Source organism: Pan paniscus, chromosome 12 (assembly GCF_029289425.2).
Source record: "Pan paniscus chromosome 12, NHGRI_mPanPan1-v2.0_pri, whole genome shotgun sequence".
NCBI lineage: Eukaryota > Metazoa > Chordata > Mammalia > Primates > Hominidae > Pan > Pan paniscus.
This window is the reverse complement of record NC_073261.2, coordinates 53,362,719-53,389,305: the sequence shown is the minus strand read 5'-3', so window position 1 is coordinate 53,389,305 and position 26,587 is coordinate 53,362,719. Positions and strand designations below refer to the sequence as shown.

General features: G+C 46.7%; 1 protein-coding gene across 20 annotated transcripts in view; it reads right to left on the bottom strand.

The window, feature by feature from the left end:
* Window positions 1-26,587, bottom strand: part of SFXN5 (sideroflexin 5) — a 130,125-nt gene that overhangs the window by 49,505 nt on the left and 54,033 nt on the right. For all 20 annotated transcript variants that reach the window (XR_010109256.1, XR_004669919.4, XR_010109254.1 and 17 more), the window contains 3 exons: window positions 9,969-10,022; window positions 8,876-8,932; window positions 7,395-7,460 (listed from right to left, as the gene is read on the bottom strand). Coding sequence is in view for 16 of the 20 variants with exons in the window: in XM_003808191.5 (XP_003808239.1) it covers window positions 7,395-7,460; window positions 8,876-8,932; window positions 9,969-10,022 (177 nt within the window). In the remaining 4 variants the exon portion in view is untranslated. The remainder of the gene's footprint in view (window positions 1-7,394; window positions 7,461-8,875; window positions 8,933-9,968; window positions 10,023-26,587) is intronic.

The following is a 26,587-nucleotide window of genomic DNA, read 5'->3' as shown; positions in this document are numbered from 1 at the left end:
CGCCCCAGCACCTAGGACAGCCACAGCCTGAGAAGGAACCCAAGATGGCTGCAGACCAGGGGTTAGGAGCCCGTCTGTTCTGGTTCCTCAGGGCCCTTTGGCCTTGAACATTTGGTAGAGCCCGTTAAAATTAAAAAGCCAAGAGGCTGGTGGCTCTGAATGCCAGCTCGTTTTTCCCTGGCACGGCGGGTCCTGTTTAAGGGAACCAGCTGGTATTAATGGCACACAGCTCATCACAAACAGCAGCTAGCGATCAGAAAAATCAGAGCTAATAATCGGGTTCAGGAAAGATAATGAGATGTGGAACAATTACTGCTGAGGGTCCCCCAGGATCTGTTTTAACAGCATCCAAATAAGCCACAAAATAGAAATTAACCAAACAGGAGCTCCATTTTGGTAGATGGGGAAAACAAACAGGGTGTGGATTTTGTACAAGAATTTCTTATATGGCCAGCAGACAGGGCTTCTTGGAAAACCAGGGCTCAGGCCCCACAGGACATCAGCAACATCCTGAAGGAGGGAATAGGCCTTCTTGACCACCTATCTCCAAGGTCTGGCTACTGGGCCAGTGAATTTGCCATGAGCAGCTGACAGGAGACCAGGGGAAAAGGAGGGAAGGCCGGCTTCCTGATAGTCCCCATGGAGATGGGAACAGGGCTGACCAGCACCAGGAGCTGTGGGTGGGGTGGGAGCTTCATGACACCAAATCTTTAGTGTCATGAGCTACACAGCTGGTGGCTGTAGCCTTAAGTACCAAGGGCTTTCCGGGCCAATAACAGGCCAGCAAGGAGACACTGGATGAGGCTGGAAGAATGCCTGCATCCCTCTCCCCGCATCTGCGCCCCCACTGCAGCCTGAATATCCATTGCCTGGAGGATGCCTCTGTGTCCAAGGGCTCTAGGCACTCCAGCTTCTCGCACCCCAAATGAAGGTTGTCTCGTTCTTCCTCACCCACACCCCAGCCTCCTCGCCCATTTCCAACTCTGCTTCTCATGCCAGAGACCTCACAGCGTTCTGGGCAGGAGCCTCCCGGGGCCCACGTGTAACCATGGCTCCCTGGTGCATCTCCCAGATGTCATGAATGCAGCTGTTTGCTCTCCCTGCTCCCAACACTCAGCACGCAGCCTCTGTCCCTGGATGACGGTGCACCTCCTAACCAGGCCCCCTGCTTCCACTCTTGCCCCCATCCATCTGCTCTCTACAGCAGTCGGAGTGAAGTCTGAAAACATGGCGACTTGCTTAAAGCCTTCAGTGACACTGGAGGAGCCACACGGCCCTGCGGGACCGCCTGGCTTGCTTGCAAGGCTCTGGCTACCTGTATGAGGAGGTGCCGTGAGGGAGTGGGCCCAAGGGTCATGAAGGCTCCTGAGGAAGGGGATGCCTGCCTGAGCCCTGAATAGGAGGCTAGGAAGGGAGCAGGGCTCGGCCAAGGATCAGAAGCATGAAATACCAGGTTGTCTGCGGGGTACTCAGACGACAGTCTACAGACTCTATTGCATCAGTCATTATGGGGGTCCAAATAGCCCTGAAGAACAACAGAGTAAAGGGCATGCCTAAAAGGAGGGCCCCTCTTGGGTGGTAGATCATAATGTAACCAAGGTTAGGGGTTTGTGAGGGCACCGCGGGCAAGGGTGGGGGAAGGTCAAGGAATTGCTGAAGTACCAAAAATATCCACCAGAGGGCACACTTAGTAGCACACATTGGTAGTCAAGTGGACCCAAGACCCTCCATGGAGGTCAATTGTTCCCCAACCCCAGCCAGCCTGCCGCTTGGCAATGGGGTCAGCAGCAAAGTAGCCAAGTAGCTGGGACAGAGCTCTGCACAGGCTAAAACATCAGTTGCTCCAGCTGTGACCAAGTGGCTTGTTTGCTGGCAACAGTGACCAATCCTGACCCCTGAACCATGCCCCACAAGGGCCAGGGGGCTGCCTGCTGGGAAATCAATTACATCAGACCCCTTCTACATGGGAGGGGGCAACAACTTGTCCTACCTAGAAAAGACACAGAGCTGCTTTCTGTGTCTGACTCACACTGCCAGCATCACCATCTGCAGGCTTCTGAACACTGCAGATTCTCTACAGGGTCCATGAGATGGACCCTCCAAACCCAAAGCCACCCCCTGAACACAGCAAGACAATAGTCTGGTCCAGGATTCCCAGGTGCTGTCGTCCCCCTACCTCTCTCCAGCCTGGAGAAGAACAGAAGGGCCTGAGGTACACCCTCCACCACAGAGCCAGCCAGGCCCTGTCTTATAGGCAGCAGGGCATGCTCTGGGCCAGGGACAAATATATGCCGCTGACTTGACTATAGCCAGAAAACACAGGCCCAGGAACTAAGTATGAAGATGAGCAGAGGGTTGAACTCTGTTATACCTAAAGAACCTCTCAAAAAATGTCTCCCAGTCCCCACTGCTCTCAGGGTACCTGGGGAAGGACTTGTCTGCCAGGAGGCGGCACGGTAATAGCTCCTCCAACCTAGAAGCTGAGAACACCACTCGGCTTCTCCCACCTCCTTATGCCACAGGGGGTGCAGCAGGAAAAAGGAAAAAGGGGTCTCTGTGTGTGATTAAGCCTGGGTAGGCCCTGTCACTTACTTCACCTCCGTGCCTCAGTATCCTCGTCTGTAAAATGAGGATGAACACCTAAACAATGCCTGGCATGCTGTAGGCACTCCAGAAGTGCTAGCCATTATTACTAATCTCATGACTACTTTCCAGTCTGACTATCCAGGGACACAGAGTTGTCAGTAAGCAATGGGAACTGGAAGGTGTACGGGTTCAGCACAGGGATCCCCTGGAATCCCTTCTTCTATGCCAGTGTCTGGTAGTGAAGGTTAACAGCCACTGCATCCTACACAGAAGGGACCCCCCAGGGCCCAGAACCTTTGAGAATGGAGCTCAGCATTGCCCCAACAGGGAAAGACCTCAGCCAGCTAAGAGGTCTGGGGCCAGCTAAGGGTGTGAGGAATGGGCGTGAAGTGCCTCTCATCATGTGGCTCCCCCAGGCAGCTCCTGACTGGTCCCACAGCACTTCATCCCCGAGTCTTCCTCTCCAGCCCCACATCCACCCTCATCCAGGCCCCTTGTCCATGAGGGTGGCCCCACCCCTTCTCCTCCAGCCCACTTCCACCTGCACCATCTGCGACACCCAGGTTCCCGAGCCCAGGCAGGGCTCCAGGCATGGCCTCCTTCCACCTGAGCAAGGCACTCATGGCACCTCTTGACTGGCCCTGATCCTCCTCCACTCACGATCACCATCACTCCCTACCCGGTGGCCGCCCTCCTGTTCTGAGCCCGGAGTTGGTCATGCTCTCCTGTGCACCTCTGCTTGTACGGTGCCCTCTCTCTGGAACACCCACCCTGCCTGCCCCTGGCTCTCTCCATTCTGTCCTACAAGTTAGCCCTGTGTGAAGTAGGGGCCCCTCCCTGCTCCCCCCACACCCTGGGGTCACCTTCATCATAATTCTGATTATACCACAGAGGCTTCTAGCTTCCCCTCTCAGTGCCTTGAAAGATATACCAGTCCCTGAAGCCCCCAGCACCTGCAAAGTACCCGCACATCACAGTCCCCCGATGGGAGTCAATGGCTCTTACTTCCTCTCACCCTCGCGTAGCCGGGGCCCAGGGAGGGCCGCCCACAGAAGTGCTTAATGCAAACTCTTGAACTAAAAAACAGTGAGGATTGAGAGAGGCTTCCTTTGTTAAAAGACAGCAAACTGTTAGATTTCAAAAATAACTTAAGACGGGATTTCTTTTTTATTCTCAAGCAAGCAGCTAGACATTGCCAAATCTATTTAGAAGGTTCACCAAGAGGCTGCTAATCCCACCCTGGTGGTCCTGCAACCAGCAGGAGTCTTCACTTGGGGGCATGCAAACTGGGGATCCCTGATTCCAGGGTTGCTGGCCAAGGTCAGGGCTCCTCTGAGTGGGGCGGGGAGCTCTTCAGGGCCCCCAGAGGAGGCTGGCCTCCACTCCAGTTTGCCCTCTGTCCCAAGGACCTGCTTGCAGCCTGTCGGCCCCCATCCATGCCGCCTGCTTGTAGGGACTCGTTTTAATTAATGCCAGAGCTGGGCCAACCACTGGGGCCGTGACACTTGTTTGCAGGTCATCTCCTCCTAACAGGCTTGCCCTGGGAGGGGATTTGTCACTAATTGAAGCAGAGATCAGTTAATGAGGCTGCAGGACCTGGGGTTCCAGAGAACAAGGGAAAGGAAAATAAAATAAAGCCTCTTTCTTCAGAGGTTTTGTGACTTACACACACAAAAGAAAAGCAAGCAAGCTGCCGATTTTCCAAGTCAGAAACTCCACTCCATCTGCCGGAGTTAGACGCTCACTGTGTGAAGACGTCAGGCAGAGGGACGCCGCCACCACTAGGACTCGCAGATCAGAGGGGCCTCAAGGCCAGCGATCAATCAGTGGCCTAATTAGTAAGTATTTATGGGGCAGTGCCCTGTGCTCCTCTCCATGGGGGAGAAGCCATGGTGCCCATCCCTGGTTAACTTGTAATCCAGTGGGGATGAGGCTCAGACTGCAGAACACTAAGGGGACAGGGACACAGTGCGACTGAGTGTGAGTGGGGAGGACAGGAGTTTCCAGGACTTGTGAGGAGGGAGAGTGCTATGGGCTGGAATGGTTGGGGAAAGCCTTTCGAGGGGTGCTGGAGCTCACAGGGAGGAGAAAGGAGGGAGTCCCCAGCACAGGCACAGCCCCGCATGAGGCCCCAGCCCCTGCCCAGCAAGAGCTCAGCTCTGGGAACCCCAGAGGGCTCCAAGTCCCCCAGTAACTCTGTCTTCAGAACCCATACCCCACAAATCTGTGCTAGGTTTGCCCTGGCAAGTGGTTGGGACGGAGCGGCTGATGGTCCCTCAGGTGGGGCAGTGAGGACTGGACACACAGAGGGCTTGGAGCTCTCAGAAAAAGCTGAGTTTTTTTTTTTGTTTTTTTTTTTTTTTTTTTTTTTTTTGAGACAGGGTTTTGCTCTGTCGCCCAGTCTGGAGTGCAGTGGCACAATCGTGGCTCACTGCAGCCTCGACCTTCCAGGCTCAAATGATTCTCCCATCTCAGCCTCCCAGGTAGCTGGGACTACAGGTGTGCACCACCACACCTAATTTTTTTTGTATTTTTTGTAGAGATGGGGTTTTGCTATGTTACTCAGGCTGAGAAGCTGATTCTTGTTCTCTGAGCCCCAGGCCTGCAGGTGAAGGAAGTCCACCAGGACAATGATCCCCTTCACTCAGGCCTTTCCATTCAAGGCCACTCAGCATCCTTCCCTATGTAGCCTCCTCCTCTCACCTTGCCCCTGAGTCTCAAAAAAAGGAAGGGGATTTTTGAGCTGCTGAGCTAAGCAGACCATCAGCTCCTCTCATCACAAGGAACAAGGAGGAGGTGACAAGAGTTCTTTCTCCCACTCAGGGGAGCCTTTGGCCTTCACCCACCAAGTCCCCAGTATCAGGGACCCCCAATTTGTCTGACTCCCAAATGAAGTCTCCTGCTGGGCTGCAGGACAAGCTGGGTGGCAGGTCAGCAGTCTCTTGGTGAGCCACCTGAATGTCTCACTTCTTGCTTTTGTGAAGACATAAGGATTTGGGAAAGAGATCTTGGGCATGAAATGGGACATCCCACTTCACAGCTATTTGGAGATGACTTGGTCTATGTGGGAGTGAAATAAATGAGGCCATTTCAGGACAACCCCAAGTCCCTCCTTTAGAAGAATGGTGAATTAAATTGTGGCGTATGGTACAATGGGTAATTATACAGCCGTGAACAGTTATTATACAGTATTTACTTAATGGCACTGGAAAGATGAGGAAAGTGGGCTTTACCAAAAGGTTACTGTATGTGAATTCTTCATTATATGTGAATGTTTTCTTTTTCATTAGAGATAAGATCTTGCTATGCTGCCCAACATGGCCATAAGCAATCCTCCCAACTCAGCCTCCTGAGTAGCTGGGATTACAGGGGCACACCAGCTTGCCCAGCTGAATGGTTTTGGGGTTTTTTAATTTCTTAAATTTTCTATTATTTATTTATTTTATTTTTTTTCTGGAGATGGAGTCTCACTCTGTCGCCCAGGCTGGAGTGCAGTGGCGTGATCTCGGCTCACTGCAACTTCTGCCTCCCAGGTTCAAGCGATTCTCCTGCCTCAGCCTCCCAAGGAGCTAGGATTACAGGTGCCCATCACCATGCAGACTAATTTTTGTATTTTTTTTAGTAGAGACAGGGGTTTCACCATGTTGGCCAGGCTGGTCTTGAACTCCTGATCTCAGGTGATCTGCCCGCCTTGGCCTTCCGAAGTGTTGGGATTACAGGCGTGAGCCACTGCACCCAGCCTTTTGTTTTTTTAAATGGGGTCTTGCTATGTTGCCCAGGTTGGAGTGCAGTGGCTGTTCACAGCTGCAATCATAGCACACTACAGACTCCAACACCTGGGCTCAATGATCCTCCTACCTCAGCCTCCTGAGTAGCTGGGACTACAGGTGTGCCCCACTGTGCTCAGCTATGTGAATGTTGTTTGGTTTTCATTTTCTAATTTTTTTTTTCTTACCAGTTACATTAATGTATTGTGTAATGGATGAAATGACGGAGTTGTGAAGGGGCCCTTCGCCCTCTGGAGTCGGCTATAGAAGGCCATCCTAGTGGGGATCCAGAGACAGCCAGACGTAGGTACAGGGGCGGGCTCAGGGGTGGGACAAGCATGCAGAAGGTCCTGGCAGCTTGAGCGTCCACTCTGGCTCTGGCCCAGGGCCCTGACTGTGTCTGTCACTTGCCCCTGGCCTCCTCTGGGAAGCAGGGAGCCACACCTGCCGTACCCTCACGCTCAGTCTCTGAACCTCCCCTACTGAGTACTGAGTAGCTGCTCTGGCCTCAAAGTACTGTGGAGACTCTGAGTGAGCCTAACGCCCCTGGCTTCGGGCACTGACAGGTCTTCAGGAAGAGCTGGACGTGTGACACCAGTAAGGCCATAGAGAGGGAAAAGCAGTGCCCCGGCAGCTGAGCAAGAGCTCAGGGGAGCAGGCACATGGGCAGGCCTTGCAGAGTCATTCAGAGGCATCCCCCCACCCCGCTCGCTCCAGCCACGTTACCGAGCATGAGGAGCAGCTCTTCCGAGCAGAGTGCTGGGCAACCGCAGCCCCACTCAAGACAGATGTCCTGCCTCGGTGCCCCCGGGCACAACCTCACCTCCCCACCTGCTCTCCATTACAGGGAGCACCAGGTTGTGCTCTGTCTACTGGAGCCTCTTCTCGGCTTGGAAAGCCTGTCCTGACTCCTCCACCCACAGAAACCTGTCTCCCAAATCCTTGCCTGGCCTGGCCCTCAGACAAGCATCCACCTGCAATGCTGAGCGGGGTGGCCCCAGAGCAGCAGAGCCAAGAAGGAGCAGGGGAGGGAGTACTCACAGCAATGGAGACAGCGCTGATGACAGCTCCCAGGTAGCCCTGGATGAACTTGGATGCAGGTGAAGGCTGGAAAACAGAGGCAGAATTTCAGGCCTGCTGGGTGCCCAAAGCTCGCATACTTCCCCTTGTAAGCTGTCCCAGCCAGCAAGAAGCATCCTGCCCACCAGCCTGGAAAGTGGGTGGAAGGAAGAGGCCCCTCAGGACCCAAAGGGATCAGGCCACCCTCAGCTCAGTTCCCAATGCAGAAATATAAATCACCAGTATCCAGGGAGATACTGAAGGGCCCACTTCACTCCTGCCCTGTTCTAGAAAGGTCACTGGCAGACAGTGCTGGCTGGAGGTGGAGAACAGCAAGGCTAACATGAACCATTGAAGGCTGGGGCAAGCAGTCTTCAGTTTAGAGGCTAAATGTTTCAAGGGGGCCATTTGGCACCTGGAGCGCTTTCTAGGTGGAAATGCCAGTGTCAAGGCTCTCACAGGCCTTGCCAGCCCATGGAACAGCTGGGCTCCCATGTCAACAGATGATAGCTGCCCAGTATCTCTACAGAATAATATACCCCAAGTTCCAACACAGACAATTAAGAAAAAGCTAAGGAACTTGCCCTGTGCTACAACTGCAGGTCTAGAAGTGTCTGGTTTAAGATAAAGGGAGTCATCCAAGCAGAGATGGTCATATGTGAAGCCTATGAGAGAGACTTGGGGTGGAGGTTTAGATGTCGGGGGCAGCCACAGCGTTATCAGGCCTCTCAATCCTATGGCCCAGGCCAGCTCCTATTCCCCTCCTCTCCCCCAAGGTGAGCAAATGTTAGGACTCTCCTCTACCCCAAACTGACAGGCCCCCAAAGGGGACTTAGATGCATCCTGCCTTCTTTGCCTTTGAATTGAAGTTGGGGAGAGGTGGCCTTGCCAGCAAAGCAGGGGCCCAGCAGCCCTTCCTGGACAACAGAAGGGTGACTGGGCCTCCACCACAAGCTCTCCAAGGAGTGCAGGGGCTCTGGGGGGGAGTTACCAGCCCTGGACCCTCCCCACTCAGGAGCAGCCCTTCAGCTTGTGGCCAGCAGTCGGGACCTGGGAGCGCTAAGGCAGCTTCCAGAAATTTTGGAGGAAGCTTTAGGGGAATTTTGCCCCCAAGTAGCTGATACCATCATGATCCAAAATCCAAATGTAAGAGCTACCCAAGAAGAATCTGAAAGCCAGCCGAACTCATCCCTTGCACTGCTCCCATTTAATGGGCCTTCTTCACTTCATGTAAACAGCCCCTCCCCAGAGGGCTCCTGGCCCAGAAACTGCAGCTGACCTCAGCTGAGTCATGTCTGAGTCGGCCACCCACCTGAAGGGCTGGCATTTTAAATAAGGTATCTAGAGGAGGGCCATGCTTAACCAAGAGGCAGCCACTGATGGTGGCATGTCACGCTGTAGGGAGGATGACTGGGCCTCCCTAGCCTGAACCCCACCACTGGGGAGAGGGCAGTGATGCTCACCTTGGTCGCATTGCGGTTTGCATAGTTGACACAGGCATTGTGGCTCTGGTTCAGCCACTGAAAGGCAATGATGAGAGAAGTCAGGGAAGGAGTGGTCACCTCCCTGGAAGCCAGGCCTGGACCCCAGGAGGCCACACATCCCCAGAAAGGCACAGCATGCGGTCTCCAGCTCACATGGTGCCGCCCATGCTGCCGGTCAGCATGACTGACCGTCCTGGTTTGCCCAGGGCTGTGCTGGTGTTAGCACTGGAAGCCCTGCCTCTCGGGAAGTCTCTCGGTTCCTGAATGGGGTCCTGCACACCCCAGTAGTCCACCTGATCCTGAGACAGTCACCTCTCTTGGAATGATGGCATTCACTGCCCCTGCAGACCCCACTGCCTTTGTCACACCATCTTTATTATATTACCTGCTGGACAAAAGTTGGCCTAGAATGACTGACAGCCCTACAATTCTTTCAAAAATCTCCCAGTCCAGTATCCTGCACCTCCAGTTCCCAGACACAGAGGCCGGCAGGAGTTTAGTTCAGGGAAGACTGACATTTTCTCCTAGAAGACAGACAGGTTTTCCTTCCTGCCCGTCTTTCTCTGCACACACAAACACAGAGATATCCTCAGTTTTCACGGCATCACAACCCAGACTGTCTCCAAGAGCAGGGACCAGGGTCTGTGATGCACTTCACAACCTCAGGTTAGGGGTGGATTTAGCTTCCTCAGCAGATGTGGGGGAGGCTGATGTCAAAATGAGGCTATGGGCCTCAGGGTCACTGGCCTTGGGATGAGCAGCCAAGGGGCAGAGTGGGGGCCACCCCACTGACAAGCCAGCATGTTCCAGGCAGGGGCACGCAGCCCTCATCACCTCTGTCCAAAGGTTAGAGTGACACATGGTGGATTGAGACATGCTGGGCTGCTGGAGACCTGCTCAGCAGGGCCAAAGTCCTGGTTTTCCTTCAGTGGCTTCTGGGCTAGGGGTGGTGTTGGGGTGGACTACCCTACACGGGGTCTGGACGGGGCAGGAGACACCACAGCAGGGAGTTCTTAACCAGCACCTGTGTGGGCCCTTCCTTCAGGAGCCCTGTTTGCTGCGAGACTGTTACCTGCCAGAAGACAGTGGATGCCAGTGTCTGGTTGGGCAAGAGAAGACCGACTACCTATGAGCAAGAGAGAAGAAATGCTGAAAAAGGCAAAAGAAACATCCTATGCTTTTGCAAAGAAAAAATACGCTACCACAAATGAGTGAGCTGGATCTGTACAAACTGATGTGGTATGCCGTGTACATACAAACTGAGGTTCATTGAGGGAGAGGCTGTGTGATGGGAAAAAAGCAAGTTGCAGAATTATATTACAGCATAATCTTATTTATTTAAAGAAAAATCATTTTATATATATAACGATATACACAAACACATGCATACACACATTATCTTCAAGCATGAAAAAACCTGTAGTGTGGATGTCTCTGGAGGTTGGGTTGCAGATTACTTTTGCACAATCTTAAATATTTCTGTATTCTTTTAAACAACAGACATGTATTATTTCCACAATTAGGGGGGCAATAAAAACAAGCAAACAAAAGGAATACCTTCGTTTCCACTCAGGTTACCTGACTGCTCACCCTAGCCTTCCCGTAGGATTTTTGCGAGGATTAAACAAAAATCATTTCAAAGGCCTTAACTGCTTTGTAAATACAAGTTGGGGGAATTTGTATCTGTTATCTGTGAATTTCCATGAAGCAAAAACCTATACCAGGTTTAAGCAACTGAATGAAACATAGATTTCTAATATTTGTTGAATGAGTGAAGAAAGGAATGAATGAAGAAATGAACAAATATACACATATACACATATGGCTAGGTATGGGAACATGTAGATCCATTATTCCCAAAGCCCAAATATCACCTAAGACCTAGACTTGCTGACCGTGTTTTTGGTTTAAGTCAAGATGAATGGTCTGATTTTGACACTGGCCAAGCCTTGGACTTCAGGGATCCATGTGCATCTCTCCAGTTTACATTCTGAGTGTTTGTGTGCAAAGTAACATCTACCAAGTCCCACTGCATATGGGAAAAATGTGCACAACCATCCACATATTGACTTATTTATTATTCCTGTAGATAAAATGGCTCTTTGGCAAGAATTTCTGTAAGGAACAAGTATAAACACTCAATAATATGCAGTAAATCAAATTCTAGACATCCCCAGCAGCATTAGTAAATCATGTTTTAAACATTAAAATGTTTTAAAACAGCGAACACACACACACACAATCTATGTTTATTGGCTCATATCAGTTTGAATAAAATTATATAATATAAAGCTATTCCATAGCTCCAACGAGGAATTATGAGATTTTTCCCCCAGAATGAGATCCCAACTTGATTTTTTTTTTCTTTGCAGTGGCAGCTTAGGGAATTAGAGTGAGAATCAGGGGAACCTGGGTCTTAGATTCAGCTCCATCCCCATGTGATCTCTGGCAGAAAATGATCCCCTTTGGGGCACTAACTTTCTTAAACTATGAAAGTGAAGGGGCTGACCTCAGTTTAAAATTCTACTTCCAAATTCTGGGTAGTAGGTGTCAAGTCAACAGAGACAGTCTTGTCTGTAATGGGATCCCATCTGCTGAGGAGTATCCCAGGAAACTGAGGACCTCCTCCTAGTTGGGGCCCCCAGTTAGAAGCCAGACCAGAGGGAGGGAGCTGAGCCTAGCGGGGGTGGGGATGGGACAGGGGGGTGGGTGAGTACATGTGCTCCTATGTGTACACGTATGCATGCCTGACTGCCTTCTACCACCGGAGGAAGTTAATAAGGCTGTTCACTGTTTGGAGCCCAGCACGTCATCCCCTGATCTGGAGTCTACTGAACACGGTGTCTTATGGACTACACTGTCTTCTCCTCTGAATCCCCACTTACCCCTCGAACTCTACTTGGACCACCAGGAACATCGTAAGATACAGCCCAATGGCACTCACTGCATTTACCAGACAACTGCTGTCCAGGACACTGCCCGTGACACCACAGGGTTCCCTTTATAATCCTCTTGGGGGAAATATTTTCCAGTCTCAGGGTCAGGAACTGTGCCTCTGAATAATTGGTGTGCATGTGCCTTGCAGACACTGAGCCATTCAACTGAGTCTCTTTGCACCGTCAGAAGCTCAGGCCAGCTCTCCACAGCCCCATCTGCCAAGTGTACAGACCCACACTGCATGGATTCTGTGCCCAAACCTCACTTCTGGCTTCATTTTATCTTCCCTTCCCTAACCTTCCCTTTGTCTCATTTTCATCTTCACTTGATTTATCTTTAGTGGCAAGCATTTTTAAAAGTGACATCAAGTCTTTTCCAGAACAAACCAAACTAGTATTTGGGCTATGTACCACACACATACACACTGCCCATGGCTCTGTGACCAGCGAGCTTTTTACTTTGTTAGACAATCCCCACTTTGCATCCCAACCTCCTACCCTAACATGGGTCTGGAGTCCATGCTGGCACCTCTGACTGCTATAAGTCTCCTCATTCTTTCTTAAAGAGATGGATTGACTGATTTGATTTTGCCACGCATTTCACTTATCATAATCCTCATACTAACCCTGGGGATCAAAGCAGAGATTACTTTTGATATTTTGCAAACGGGACAACTGAGGCTTAGAGAAATTCAGTAATTTGTCCATAGCTTCATAGCAAGCTAGAGAATCAGGTCTCCTGGTTCCTGGCTTGGGGGCCCTGACTCTGATTTTAGGGTACTCCTTCTCCAGCTCATCCCCTTGAGCGCAGAGAGAGGGGAGATCCAGTCAGCACTCTGCATCCATTTATGAGGAGCTGCTTCTACGTACCAAGTTCCTTGCTGCTCCCAATGGAGAAAGCCAGAGGAGAGGAATGAGTGCGTGTGTGCGGGCACACGCACGCACACACACACACACACACACACACACACACAAACACACACTCCTTAACCACAATAAAAACAAAAACCAGACAAGAAAATGGAGGATAACATCCTTTATAACACCGAGGCTTGAAAATGACAAGATGGTTTAATGAGGTATTTGGTTATGTGTAAAGTTGATAAATTTTAACATCCAAACAGGAGTTCAGGAAGGGAGGGGTGAGTGTGTCCCGGCTATCTAACGAAGGCAGAGGTAGGAGTGAGCCGAGGGGGCGCCGACACAGGAGCAGGGACAGCCGAGACAGCAGAGAGACTGGTCTGACTGCAGAGGAGGTCTGGGAGACCAGAGGGAGTGTGGAGAGGGTGAGGTTAGAAGACAGGAACACCGAGCTGCACCGGCCAAACAGAGCCTTAGGGGGCCATGTGAGGCTGAGGCAGGGAAGCAGGGATCCTGCCCTCCAGGTCCTTACAGTCAGGCGGGGACCAAAAGCACGAGGATGCCAGCCCAATTCCCTATTAGGCAAAACGCAGCACCATCTGCACAATCCCAGGAGCAAGAGCAGATATTTTATAACTTCCTTTTTTCTTTTTAAGTCTAAATTAAAAATAAATGTTCCCTTCAGCTCTCAGATGTATATCTCTGGTGCAACCTGCCCACATTCCCTCCCGCTGCCCTTTCCAGAACATGGCAGGGGAAAGGAAGAAAGAGATGGATAGAGAGAGGGAGCCAGTCCACCCAGCTTCAATGCCAGTGGATTGCACCTCTTCCAAGAGGGAAACGATTCAGGCGTGGCCACGCAGACGGGTGGAGAGCGCCCAGAATGTGGCTGGTACCAAGGAAAGTGGAAGGAGAGGGAAACAGGAGCCAACAGCTATGATTTCTAGCCCAGCCTCCACCCTATCGCGCTGCAGGACCTTGGCCAAATCACACATCCTATCTCTGCTCCCATTTATAGTTCATAACATGGCTGAAGTCCCCTCTGCCGCTCCAGCCCCCTGGCAGCTGTGCTCTCTGCACATCCGTCTGTACCTTTGCTGCTCCCCTTCCTTTTGGGTGTCCTACCATGGACCTAGTGATGCTCAGGCTCTGGTCGTCAAATGCTGGTGCCAGCATTTACCAGCTATGTGACCACAGGCAAGTCACTGGAGCTCTTTGTGCCTCTGTTTCTTCACCTGTTAAGTGAAGGACAATCCCAGTACCTCTCAGGATGGTTATGAGAGGAAGTAAGGTGTGGAGGAAATTCGGCTCAGCATGCAGCCTGCAGCAAGCGCTCCCTGGATGCCGGTTGCCAGTGCCATTCTTTTCCTCCCATGTAGTTCTTTCCTGGCCTTTGCTGGTTTCTTTCTCTGAGCTCCATAGTCAGCATTACACCACTGAACATCGTCTCATCTCCATCTTGGGAACACAAGTCTTATCCCTCAGAGAACAGAGCTCTGGAAGGCAAAATTGGGGCTTTTCCCTCTTCTTCTGATGCCCCCCCATGGCATTCAGCACAAAGCTGGGCCCACACCCCAGGGTGGAAGAACACTCCTAATTATTAGATAATTATTGGCCAGGGAAAGAGCTCTGCTGGACTGGGACAATGCACTCCTGACTCCTTTTATTAAGTCCTAATTGCAGGGGGTGGGGGTGGGAGATTGAGTCTTTGGTCCAGATTATTTCCCACTCCCTGCACCCATACCCTTGCCACGGCCTCATCACAGGAGGAATTTATTTCCTCACTTTTTGGCTCTGCTTGGTCATCTAACTTGCTCTGACTGACAGCACGTGGGAGGACGTGGCAGCGTGTCAGTTCTGAGCCCTGGCTCAGAGGCCTCATGCCTTCCTGCTTGCCCTGCTGAGCATCTGAGGTTGCCACGAGAAGACATCCCTGACAAATCCCTGGTCCAAGGAGGAGGACAGACAGGAGAGACAGGAGGGTACAGTCCATCCCAGGTCAGGTCACCCTCAGTTGACCATAGTGAGATGCAGAACTGCCTCAGTCAAGCTTTGTCTAGACCGGGCAAACCCCAGCCAACCGCAGATCCCTAAGAATGAATGCTTACAGGCATGGTGGCTCACGCCTGCAATCCCAGCACTTTGGGAAGCCAAGGCAGGCGGATCACCTGAGGTCAGGAGTTCGAGACCAGCCTGGCCAACGTGGCGAAACCCCATCTCTAGCAAAAATGCAAAAACTAGCTGAGGGTGGTGGCAGGTGACTATAATCCCAGCTACTTGGGAGGCTGAGGCACACGAACTGCTTAAACCCAGGAGAAGGAGGTTGCAGTGAGCCGAGATCGCACCACTGCACTCCAGCCTGGGCGACAGAGCCCAAAGAGTGAGATTATCTCAAAAAAAAAAAAAAAAAAAAAAATGCTCACGTATGCCACTGAAGTGTTGTGGATGTTTTCTACACAACACTATGGTAGCAATAGCTAGCTAATACACAGCTTACTACATATGCGGAGTGACTATGCTGTTCTTTCTAGTCCAAAATTCTGTACCATTATGAATATGCCTTGAATTAAGTCTTCACCAGGGATGTTGGCTCCTAAGCAGCCCTGCTTATCAAACCCACCCAATCCAGGGGCCATCAGCCCATCTCTAGGGCTGCCCTGACAGGCCCAGGAAGAGGGGCAGTTTGTGCTTGAGCCTAGTCTCAAGACAGAGTAAGGAATGGGGCCAATGGCACCCATATGGTAACTTGCTACAAGAAAAATCACATCTTCACTTTGGGCCTCCTCCTTCAGAGTATTCTAACTGCTGCAGAGAGATGAGGTCTCAATCTGGGAGAGAGGCACCCCCAAATATCTCAGTCTGCTTGGCCAGAAGTGGAACATGAACAGCTGAAGATAAAGGCAGGAGGGGTAAGGCCACTGCCACAGTTCTGTGTACGATGATATCAGGACTCAGAACTGAGCAAGCCCCCACCCCCTTGGCCACCTCCCATACAAAACTGACTCAAACTACAGGAGAAAGGTTTTTTTAAAAGCGTGGGAAACCTGGAGAGGAAATGGGGTATGCGTCAAAACAATTGGGTGGTAAAACTGAAGCCAGGGGAAGACTACGGCGAACTGTCTTGTTCGCCAAGATAATGGAAATAATCATCCCTCTCACCCTTCACCCCATTTCTGCTTGGCTAATCCCTCCCTCCTCATCCTTCAGGTTTCAGTTTAGGCGTCACTTCCTCCAGGATGTCTCCTCTGACCCTCACAGTGAGGTTACGTCTGTCACGCGCTCTCCGGCACCCTGCATGCCTTCTCTGTACCATTCACCTCAGCAGCAAAAAGCTGTGGAAAGTTTGTCTTCCTCGAGAGCTTCTATAAGCTTCAGAGAAATGAGGCCCCTCCACGCTGCCTCCCTACATACCCGGGAGCCTCCCAGGTAGAGCAAGTGTCTTTACATCTCATCCCCTTCCGCCACACTGACTCGCTCAACTCCAAAATGTTCCTCTTTGTCATCCACCATGGGCCCCAGTACCCCAACACACAACAATTGTCCTGTTTTTTCCTTCTACTGTGTCTCCATCTTCTGATTTATGTGGCTAATGATCTGAAAGTTACACTTCAGTGTATAAGGGGTGTTGCTACTTAAAGGATGTCAGCCAGTTAAAGAAAATCTCTGTCAAATGAATGTTTACCCCAGACTGGTCAATTCTAGCTTCACTGGAGCGACACCTCCTGTGTGGTGAGCTAGGTCAACATGGCTGGGGTCTGGTCATGCTGGAGGAAGGCCAGGGAGAACATTGGGATTGGGATTTAAATGTGCAAAAAAGCAGAGGAGGGATGAGGCGGCTTGGGAGATGTCAGGAGGGCCCTGGGAAACACCCCTGGAGATGAAGCGGCCGACACCAGCATCTTCTGATACTTACAGTCTCTAAGCCCATGTGATCACCTGTGTGTTAAAATGAAGGAGTGCAAAGTACAGAGTCCAAGTTCTTAATGTCTCAAGACAGAAATCGGATTTAGACTTAACCTAAGGCCACCAGACCCAATAACGAGGTGTTCATGGTCTGCCCTCCTTAGCACCCTGGGCTGGAAATGAGGCATTTGGTCCCTGAGTTTTGAGAGTTCGACATGACACGGAGGGGGGAGAAGGACAGGGGAGGGAAGCAGTGCTGTGGGGAGCTCAGGGCTGAGAGAGGCACAAATGCTCTCTGGGAGAGCCCCAGGCCCATGAGGGAAACCCAGGCCCTGGCATCCGAGGCGTTCCGCAGCAGCCAAGGGAAGAGGGCACAGGAGCAGAGGAGAAATGGAGAGGGCAGGCAGGACGAGGGCCGGACCACCAGGGCCAAGCCGGGCCCTGCCTCTCCCGGGCCACGTGCATGGAAGCGGCAGTGCTGTGCTTAGGGGAAACCTGGGAAGGGAGAGGCCGTGTATAAGAAGCGACCACGCTGGCGGGTTTTTTCTGGAAAGATACCTGAAGAAAGGGAGTGACGAACCGCAGAGCCTCAGGGACAGCCTCAGTGCACCGGCATAGCCGCGGTGCTTATGTATAAATTGGGATCTCTTTGCCACACACCGAAGGGGGAAAAAGTTCCCATCTTCAAATGTTAAGCTTAAAATAAGACACTACATGGTTGCCAGTGGATCTGTGAAATCTGCTGACTAAACTGGCACCAGCCTCTGGGAGAAAACCAGCTCGTTTCTCCTGAGCTCTGGGGGGCGAGCAGGGTAGGGCGAGGTGACTCCCGGGCAAAGTGGGAACAGCGTAGGGGTCAAGCTGGGGATGTGCACCTGGGCAGAAGGCAGCTTGACTGTGGTTTCCAGAAGCTTCTCAGTTGAGGCACCTGCCAGCCTTACTCGCCCCTTCCCTTCATCACTCAGGGACCCAGTTCCTAGCACATTCGCTGGCACCCTCGTTTCTATTTTGGTAAGCATTTTTAGTGGCTTCTGCATGCGTATATTTTCTTACCCACTCCATCAGACCAGGGGCTTTCCTAAGGTGTGGACTGGAACCTTCACTCCCCTTCAGACCAGGCATTTGCTTAAATGTTCAGTGCTACCAGGCGACAGCAGGGCCTTGGAGAAGCTGATGGGGCTGCAGGAAGCGCTGGAGCAGCCAGCATGCTCTTTCCACACCAGACGAGGCAGTGGCCCAGGGGTGGGGAGGAGTGGGGATGGACCATGTTGCTTGTCCATGTGAAAGTGCCAAGGTGGGAGGCCCAGGTTCTTCAAATCCAGTGGTTCCTCTGGAGACTCAGCCTCTGGCTTGACTGTTCTGAACCTCAGGATACAGATATTTGGGGCTAGGAAGTGGGGATAGGTGAGCATTGTCATTTCAGTTCTGGCTGCCTCGTAGAGCTGCTGGGAGGTATCCCAGGCCATGCTCCCCATTTCGCCTCCATCAAGTATTCACACAGGATCTTGGGGGCAAGGGCATCCTCTTCTTACACCACATGCGTTTATTCACAGAAGGATGCTTGCTCCAGGCTGGGAAAGGATCGGTCCTGTTAGGACATTCACAGCATCTGCTTCAGCAATGAACCCCTGAATGGCAGGGGAGTGGATCAGCATCCAAGTCTCCCACCTGCCTACAGGGCCATAGTGACCCTGCAATGATGGGCTTGTCTAGGGTAGGGTAAGGAGAGAGTGGAAACGTATGGGGTGAGCCTCAGTAACTCCTTGTGAATGGAAGACAGTGCTGGCATCTGCTGGGTTGGCCAGTTCTTCCCACTTGATGGCAGCTGATAATTGTGTAAGGGTCCATTTGGCTTCTCAGGGAAAAATGAGCCCCACATTCAACTTTTGCCATTTCAAATACCCAGTTACCCAGTTTAACAAAGTGATGATACCACCAAATTGTATATCTTTTAAAGTGTTGATGGAATATTTATAAAAGTTATTATGGCATTCTTGTTTGCCTACCTATCACCATTCTTCTCTTCTTTCTTACTAATAGAATCCTTATATAATTGGGGATCAACTATATACCCAGCTAAATTCTAAATGAAATGTATATACCCAGCTAAATTCTGAATGAAATATATGCAGAACATGGAATGTTGCATGGAAATTCCCAAAAGGCTCCTTAAAGAGAGGCTGTATCTTAAAGATAAATGTATTTCGGTTGGGAGATATAGCCTACTATTCTTCTTTTCTTTCTCCTCTCTGGAATGTGAATGTGATGGCTGGAACTCCAGCAGCCATCTCGGGCTATGGGGTGACTTTTTACAATAGAAGCCAGTACTGAAAATGGTGGTGTAGAAAAATGGAAGTCTGGGTTCCTGATGATACTGTGGGGGTCCTCCTTATCTCCAAACTTCTTTGACATAAGAGAGAAATAAACTATTTTGTTTAAGCCACTGTTATTTTGGACTTTGTTACATGCAGATGACCCTGATCCTAACTGACATATTCAGATACCATGCTACAAAGAAAACCACAATAAATCCCAAATGGCAAAATTGTAGAGGTCACTTTCTCTGAAAATAAGATAAGCTAGAACATAACAAAAGAACACATTTTTTAAAACCCAACCACTTAGAATTTAAAATGTGTTCTTCTAATTGACTAAAGAGGATTTGAAATTATAATTCCAAGCTTATTTAGAAAATAACAACATAAGATCACTATATATGAAAACATATCAGATATAGCCATGTTTTAGATATATTCAGAGGCAAATTCACAGCACTAAACACTTTCATTAGAAGGAAAATAAATAAACTAAGCATTCAAGGCAAAAAGTAAGAAAACCAACCACAAACAAAGAAAGGAGGGAAAAAAGGATATTATAAAAACAAAAGCATAAAAGAATAATTAGAATACAGAATTGATAAATACATCCAAGAGCTGATTCCACGACATAGCTTTCACAAATCAATCAATTGTGCAGTGGCACAATCAAAACTCACTGAAGCCTCAAACTCCTCAGCTCAAGTAATCCTCCCACCTCAGCCTCCTGAGTAACTGGGACCACAGGCGCACACCACCATGCCTGGCTAATTTTTAAACTTTTTTTGTAGAGATGGGATCTCCCTATGTTGCCCAGACTGGTCTCAAACTCCTGGGCTCAAGCAATCCTCCCACCTTGGCCTCCCAAAGTACTGGGATTACACGTGTGAGCCACCACTCCTGGCCTCAGTTATTTTAATAAAGGAGATGGAGGTGTAGAGTGGAAAAAGACTCAAATCAATCAAAAGAGAGATCATTATATTTAAAGACATCAATATTTAAAACTTTTCTATAACAAAGACACCAGAGAATAAGGGAGAAACAGCTGGAGAAGAGACTTGCCATATATATAATCCAAAGGATTAATGTCCAAAATACATAAAGAGCTCTTACAAATCAACTAGAAAAATATGGCCCATGGAAGAATGGACAAAGAGTGTGAACAGGTAATTCAGAGAAGGGGGAATACAAATCACCAATAAATAGATTTAAAAAGCACCAACATCTTTTTGGTGTTTATGGAAACAAAAATTAAAAGTATAATGAGAATCTACCCCTTCTCCCATCAGATTGGCAAAAACATTAAAAAGATGAATGAATACTAGTGTTACAAAAGCATGGGGAAATATAGTCTTTTTGAAGAGAAATTCAGCCATATCTGTTAAAGATGTAAATGTGTGTAGCTTTTTATGCAGCAAATTCACTTTCTGGAAGTGCCCTTGAGAAACCCTTATCCTTGTGCAAAAATGGCTTTACAAAGATTTTTCACAGCACAATCGTTTCTAATAGCAAATAATCGGACATAACCTCAACCCATCACACTGGAGGAGAGGGTGCCATTCAGCAGAGAAAACAAACAAATAAATAAATGAAGCCAATTGTTATGGAGGCAAACTGCTAAGTGTCATAAGCTAACCATAGATAAATAAGTATATTGTTATATTTTTAATGGAAAACTCCACAGAACAAAAAAAACACTTTAAATGACTTAAATGTATGCAGATATCTAGAAAAAGCCTAGAGGCACACACCAAACTTCTTACAGGGGTTACTCTGGGCAGAGATTCGGGGTTGAGGAGCATCACAAGGACCTCTACTTTTGTTTGTATTGTTTAAATTCTGAGCTGAGAGAACATTCATGTATTACTTGTATAACTTTTAAAATATTCTTTATAAAACATTCTTGGTGGTATTTTTGAATCCCAAAGAACATATTCATGTATTACTTGTATAATTTTATAAAATATACAGAGAAGATTTTTTTTTAAATCCTAGGAGATATTTCTGAACTCCAAAGATAAAGAGAAAAAATATCAAACGATTCCAGGGGAAGGGGGAAGTTTACCTAGAAAGGAAAAGAAAATCAGGCCAACTATTGTTCATGTATGAAAGAGAAAAAAAGATCTCCAGATATGCAAAGATTCAGAAAGGCATATTACCCCTATATTCTGAATATTGTTCAAAAGGGTATTCTAGCCAAACAACACACACACACACACACACACACACACACACACACACACACACACACACAGCCTAAATAATTGTGAAGTATAATACAGGTGTTAAGAAAGGCTTTATAAATCTGATGAAATTCCAGATGATTTCCAAAAACTTGGCAGGTGTGTGGAGGGAGGTAAAATGATCAAGTAGAGAGTAGAGTGAAATTACATGCTACAGGTCTCCTCCTATGTGGGTAGCGTTAGGTAAGTCATATTTATTATTTGACTCTTGATTATAAAGTATATATAATGCAACCTCTCTGTACTATAAAATATGACAGAGGAATGGTAAGTAGAGAAAATTAGGATGCTCCCCTTCCAAACTAAAGAAACTAAAGGACTTATCCTCTAGTATAAATCAGGAAAAGAAGTGGAAACAATAACAAAGCTTAATAAAAAGCTAACAGCAACAAGAAAACCCATTTGACAGCTGGGATATGCAGTCATGACCACCAGTGGCAGAATAAATACGAATGGGTTCCATTTCTCATTAAAATTAAAGGCAGTGTTTCTCAAACTGGGTTAAATGAAAGTAGCCTTTTTATGCAGCAAAAGTAGAATTCAGCTATATTTTGTCCAAAAGAGATGTGTAATACAAAATGGCACAGAAATTAAATGACTCTGACATAAAGGTACAGGCAATGATATATAATGCAAGTCATTTAAGCAAAACAGGAATAAAAAAATTAAGAGAAAATTCAAGGCAAGAATAATCAATGAAACAGGGATATTTCGTGTGTGTGTGTGTGTGTGTGTGTGTGTGTGTGTGTGTGTGTTTGAGAGATAGAGATGATATCAAGAAGACAAAACTGTATGAACACACCAAACACCACTGCATTGAATCTATAAGACAACCGCAAGAAATGCAAAGAAATGAAACACACACTTGCACATACACACAATTATGGTGGGAAATTTATAAACCTTTCTCAGAATATTTCAGAACAATGTAGTAGTTTCAGGGCAACGACATAAAAATAGAGATGTGAATAATACCTCTCTCGATATATTTATATATTTTTAAATATATGTATAAAATGAAATATTTCAAGGATACAGAAAAGTCTAGAGGATAACGAGCATCCATATATGTCCAATCTTATTTCGTCAATTTTTTTGTGAAGATGTTTTTAAAAGATGAAACACTATAAATACAAATGAAGCACCCCCTGTTCTCCTGCTAAATTTCATTGCTTTCTCTCCCCAGAGGTAAACAGTATCACGAAGCCGGTGCTTATTGTTCCCATGGATGTTTTTAAGGATGCATTAAAAATGTACTCATAAACTATATATAATATTACTTTGCATATTTTTTAACATTATATAAATGACAGAGAGCATTACTACTCTGCTACTATTTTTTCATTCAACATTGTTTTTGAGATTTATCCATATTCATAAATGTCGCCCTTGCTCATTGTTTTCTTTCCTGTGTTAAGTATTCCACTGCGTGACTAAGCCATGACTGATTCATTTTCTTGTTGATGGAATTTCAGCGGTTTCCAATTTTTTGCTATCATAAACATTGCTGCAAATATTTTCTTTTCATATTTAAATGTCCTTTTGCGTATAAGGTGATGTAGAGATCTGACTTTCTTTCTTTTCCAAATAGGTAGCCAGCTGTCCCAGCACCATATAATACTATTAGATGGTTTGTCCTTTTTCTCCACTGATTTGTAATGCCACCTTAGTCAAATCTTAAATTTCCATATGGGCATGTCTCCAGGTTCTCTGTTCTGTTCCACTGACATATTTGCTTATCACTGTACCAAAACCAAGTTGTCTTATAATATGTGGTAGGGTGAGTCCTCTCCCACCACCTTATTCTTGAAAATTGTCTTCACTATTCTTATCCCCTAGCTTGTATTCATGTAACTTTTCATAGCAACCTGTCAAGTTCCATAACAAATCCTGCTGAGATTATGACTGAAATTACATTGAATATAGATTTTAATTTGAAGAAAACAAAATGATACAGCTCTCCACTTATTTAGATCTCCAATGTCCTTCAATAAAGTTGTATACGTTTCTCTGTTAAAGTCTTGAATATTGTTTCTTGAATTTATTTTTATATCCCTTATTGTCTAAAACACTATTGTAAATGACATCTTTTACAAAAATCATATTCTAGATGTTTGTTTTAGGTTTACAGGCATACAAAATTTTTTTGTATACTTGTCTTACATCCAGAAATCTTTTAAAATAGTTCCAATAGTTTGTCTATTCTCATAAATGTTTTTCTTTCTTTCCAACTCTAATACCATTGTTTATTTTTTCATGTCTTACTGCACTTGCTAGTCTTCCAGGAAAATGTTAGATAGAAGCAACATTATCAGTCATTCTTACCCTGTCCAACACATTAAGAATTTACCTTTGTTTCATCTTTAAGACAGGTGCTTGCTATGGTTGGTTTAAATCATTTTTTATAGACACTATCAAGTTAAGAAAGTTCCTTCTAGACCTAATCTGTTGTTTTTATCATAATAATTATTACCGTAAATTGAGTTATGTTTTATTTTATCAAATACTTTTTCTGTATTTACTGGGAAAATCATGTTTCTCCTTCAGTTTCTTAGTGTGATGAACTAATATTAATACATTCTCTAATGTTATCATATTTGGTAAAAAGCATTTTGTTATGATGTACTTTGATGCATTGCTGGAATCAGATTGCTATTATTTTATTTCATAATTTTTACATGTAATTTCATAAGTGATATTGGCTTATACTTTTTCTTTCTTATACTTACTTTGGTATTGGTCTCAAAGTGCCTCATAAATGAACTGGGAAGATTTCCTTTTTTTCCTCTCTCTTTTTTGTTTTTTTTCAATAGAGACAAGGTCTTGCTATGTTGCCCAGGCTGGTCTCAAACTCCTGGGCTCAAGCGATTCCCCTGCCTTGGCCTCTCAAAGTGCTGGGATAAGAGGCATGAACCACTATGCCTGGCACTTTTTTTGCTTTTGAAAGCTTTATAAAATTGAGTTCAGCTCTTCCTTTGGGTAAAGTCACCTGGAAGATCAGAGCCCAGTGATAATTTTGGGTTTGTTTGTTCTTTGGTGCAAATATTTTAAACTGCAAATTAAATTTCCTTTTATTTATAGGTCTATTCAGATTTTAAGGCCAGGTGTGATGGCTCATGCCTGTAATCCCAACACTTTGGGAGGCTGAGGCAGGAGGGATCACTTGATCCCAGGAATTTGAGGTTGCAGTGGGCCATGATCGCATCACTGCACTCCAGCCTGGGAGACAGAGTGATATCTTGTCCCCAAAAAAGAAAAAAAAAAGACTCTATATTTCATCTTTCTAGGCAGTTTTGGTAAGCTGTATTTTCCCAGAAATGTATTCATTTCTTCTAAGTCTTTAAATGTATTGCCTTGAGTTGTTCAATGCATTCTGATCTTTTATTCTGCTACTGCATCTATAATTATTGTACTTCTTATTGCTAATGCTGTTTATTTGTATCTTCTCTCTTTTGTCTTGATCAATCTTTCTAGAAATGTCTATTTAATTAGTCCTTCTATAGAACCTAGGAATTTACCCTCAAGATATATTCCAACAATATCACAAGATTACCATTTTGGCATTATTCATGATGGCAAAGTATTACAAATAATCTAATGTAAGAAATTATCTAAATAAATCATGGTACTTCCACTTAGTAGAATACTATACAGCTGTAAAAAAGTAATAATGAGGAAGATCTCTATAAATCAATATACAGTGATTTTCAAGATATATCAAGTGGAAGAGCTGGGGCAGTGGCTCACGCCTGTAATCCCAACACTTTGGGAGGCTGAGGCGAGTGGATCACTTGAGGCCAGGAGTTCAAGACTAGCCTGGCCAACATGGCGAAACCCCATCTCTACTAAAAACACAAAAATTAGCCAGGTGTGGAGGTGCATGCCTGTAATCCCAGCTATTCAGAAGGCTGAGGCAGGAGAATCGCTTGAACCTGGCATCAGAGGCTGCAATGAGCAGAGATCATGCCACTGCGCTCCAGCCTGGGAGACAGAGTGAGACTCTGTCTAAAACAAACAAACAAACAAACAATGAAACCACAAAAAACAGATATACTGAGCAAAAAAAACATTGTGCAAAAGGGTGTACGGATGCTTCTCAACTTATGATGTGGTTACGCCTGATAAACCCATCATAAATTGAACATATCATAAGTTGAAAATGGGCATTTTGTTGACATGATGGGATGCGGAACATAGAATGCAATATTCAAAAAAACACTGGCAACAGAGTACATTGTAGTATGGGTTGTTTACCCCTGTGATCACATGGCTGACTGGGAGCTGCACTGCCCAGCATGGTGAAAGTATCATATCACATTTCTCTAGCCTAGGAAAGGATCAAAATTCAAAACTGCAAGTATTGTTTTCAGTGAATGTATACTGCTGTCACATATGATAAAGTCAAATAATTGTAAATTGAACCATCGTAAGTCAGACACATCGGTATATAGTATACTACATTTTATATAAGAAAAAAGGGGGAAAGCAGATATTTGTATCTGTTTATTCTTACAAAAAAATAAGAAGAAGTTGTTTACCTCAGAGGATGGGTGAGAAGGAGGTAGCAGGGATAGGAAGCGGAGCGGAACTTTTATGAGTGTATCTTTTTAGATAGCTTTGACTTTTAAACTACTCCTATCTCCTAAATATCAAAAAAAGTAAATTAATAAGGATGGAGAAACAACTAAAATGGAATGCCAACAGAAATCAGTTAAACCTAACTGTGTATCAAGTAGATAACATAAACACATAAGAAAAAAATTAATTCAAGAAACTTTTGAACATGGTTCTCTGACTGTGTACTCTCAATAGGATACTTTCTAAGGACAAAAAGAACTTCAAAGAAATCTTGGGCTTTAGTTAATACGTATTTTGAGAGTGGTATTGATGTAGCAATTCTGGAAACTCTTATTTGTATGTATAAGATTTAGCAAGTGAGTACATATACTGTTGGAGTCTCATTCAGGGAGAAGGGACATTCAAATATGAAACGGGAGAACAAATGAACATCGAGATGTTTGATGGGAATTACAGGTATCAGTATAAACTCATGAATTTTTACAAGTTGTATCTCCTAGCTCTGTCCCCCAAGAGTACCTAGAAGCAATGCCACTCCAGTAACCATGAGTACACCCAGCATCAAGATCTTGGTTTCTAAGTATCATTTCCCTCTAAAAGGAAATAGGGCTCCTTGGAGAAATCAATTATTCTAGGATGGGGGTGAAGAAAGTACTGTACAGACAAATCTACTGTAATCTCAGCACTTTAGGAGGCTGAGGTGAGAAGACTGCTTTCAGTTAGGAGTTCAAGACAAGCCTGGGCAACATAATGAGACTCTATCTCTATAAAAAAAATTTTGAGAAGTTAGCTGGGCATTGTGGCACATGTCTGTAGTCCTAGCTACTCGGGAGGCTGAGGCAAGAGGATCACTTG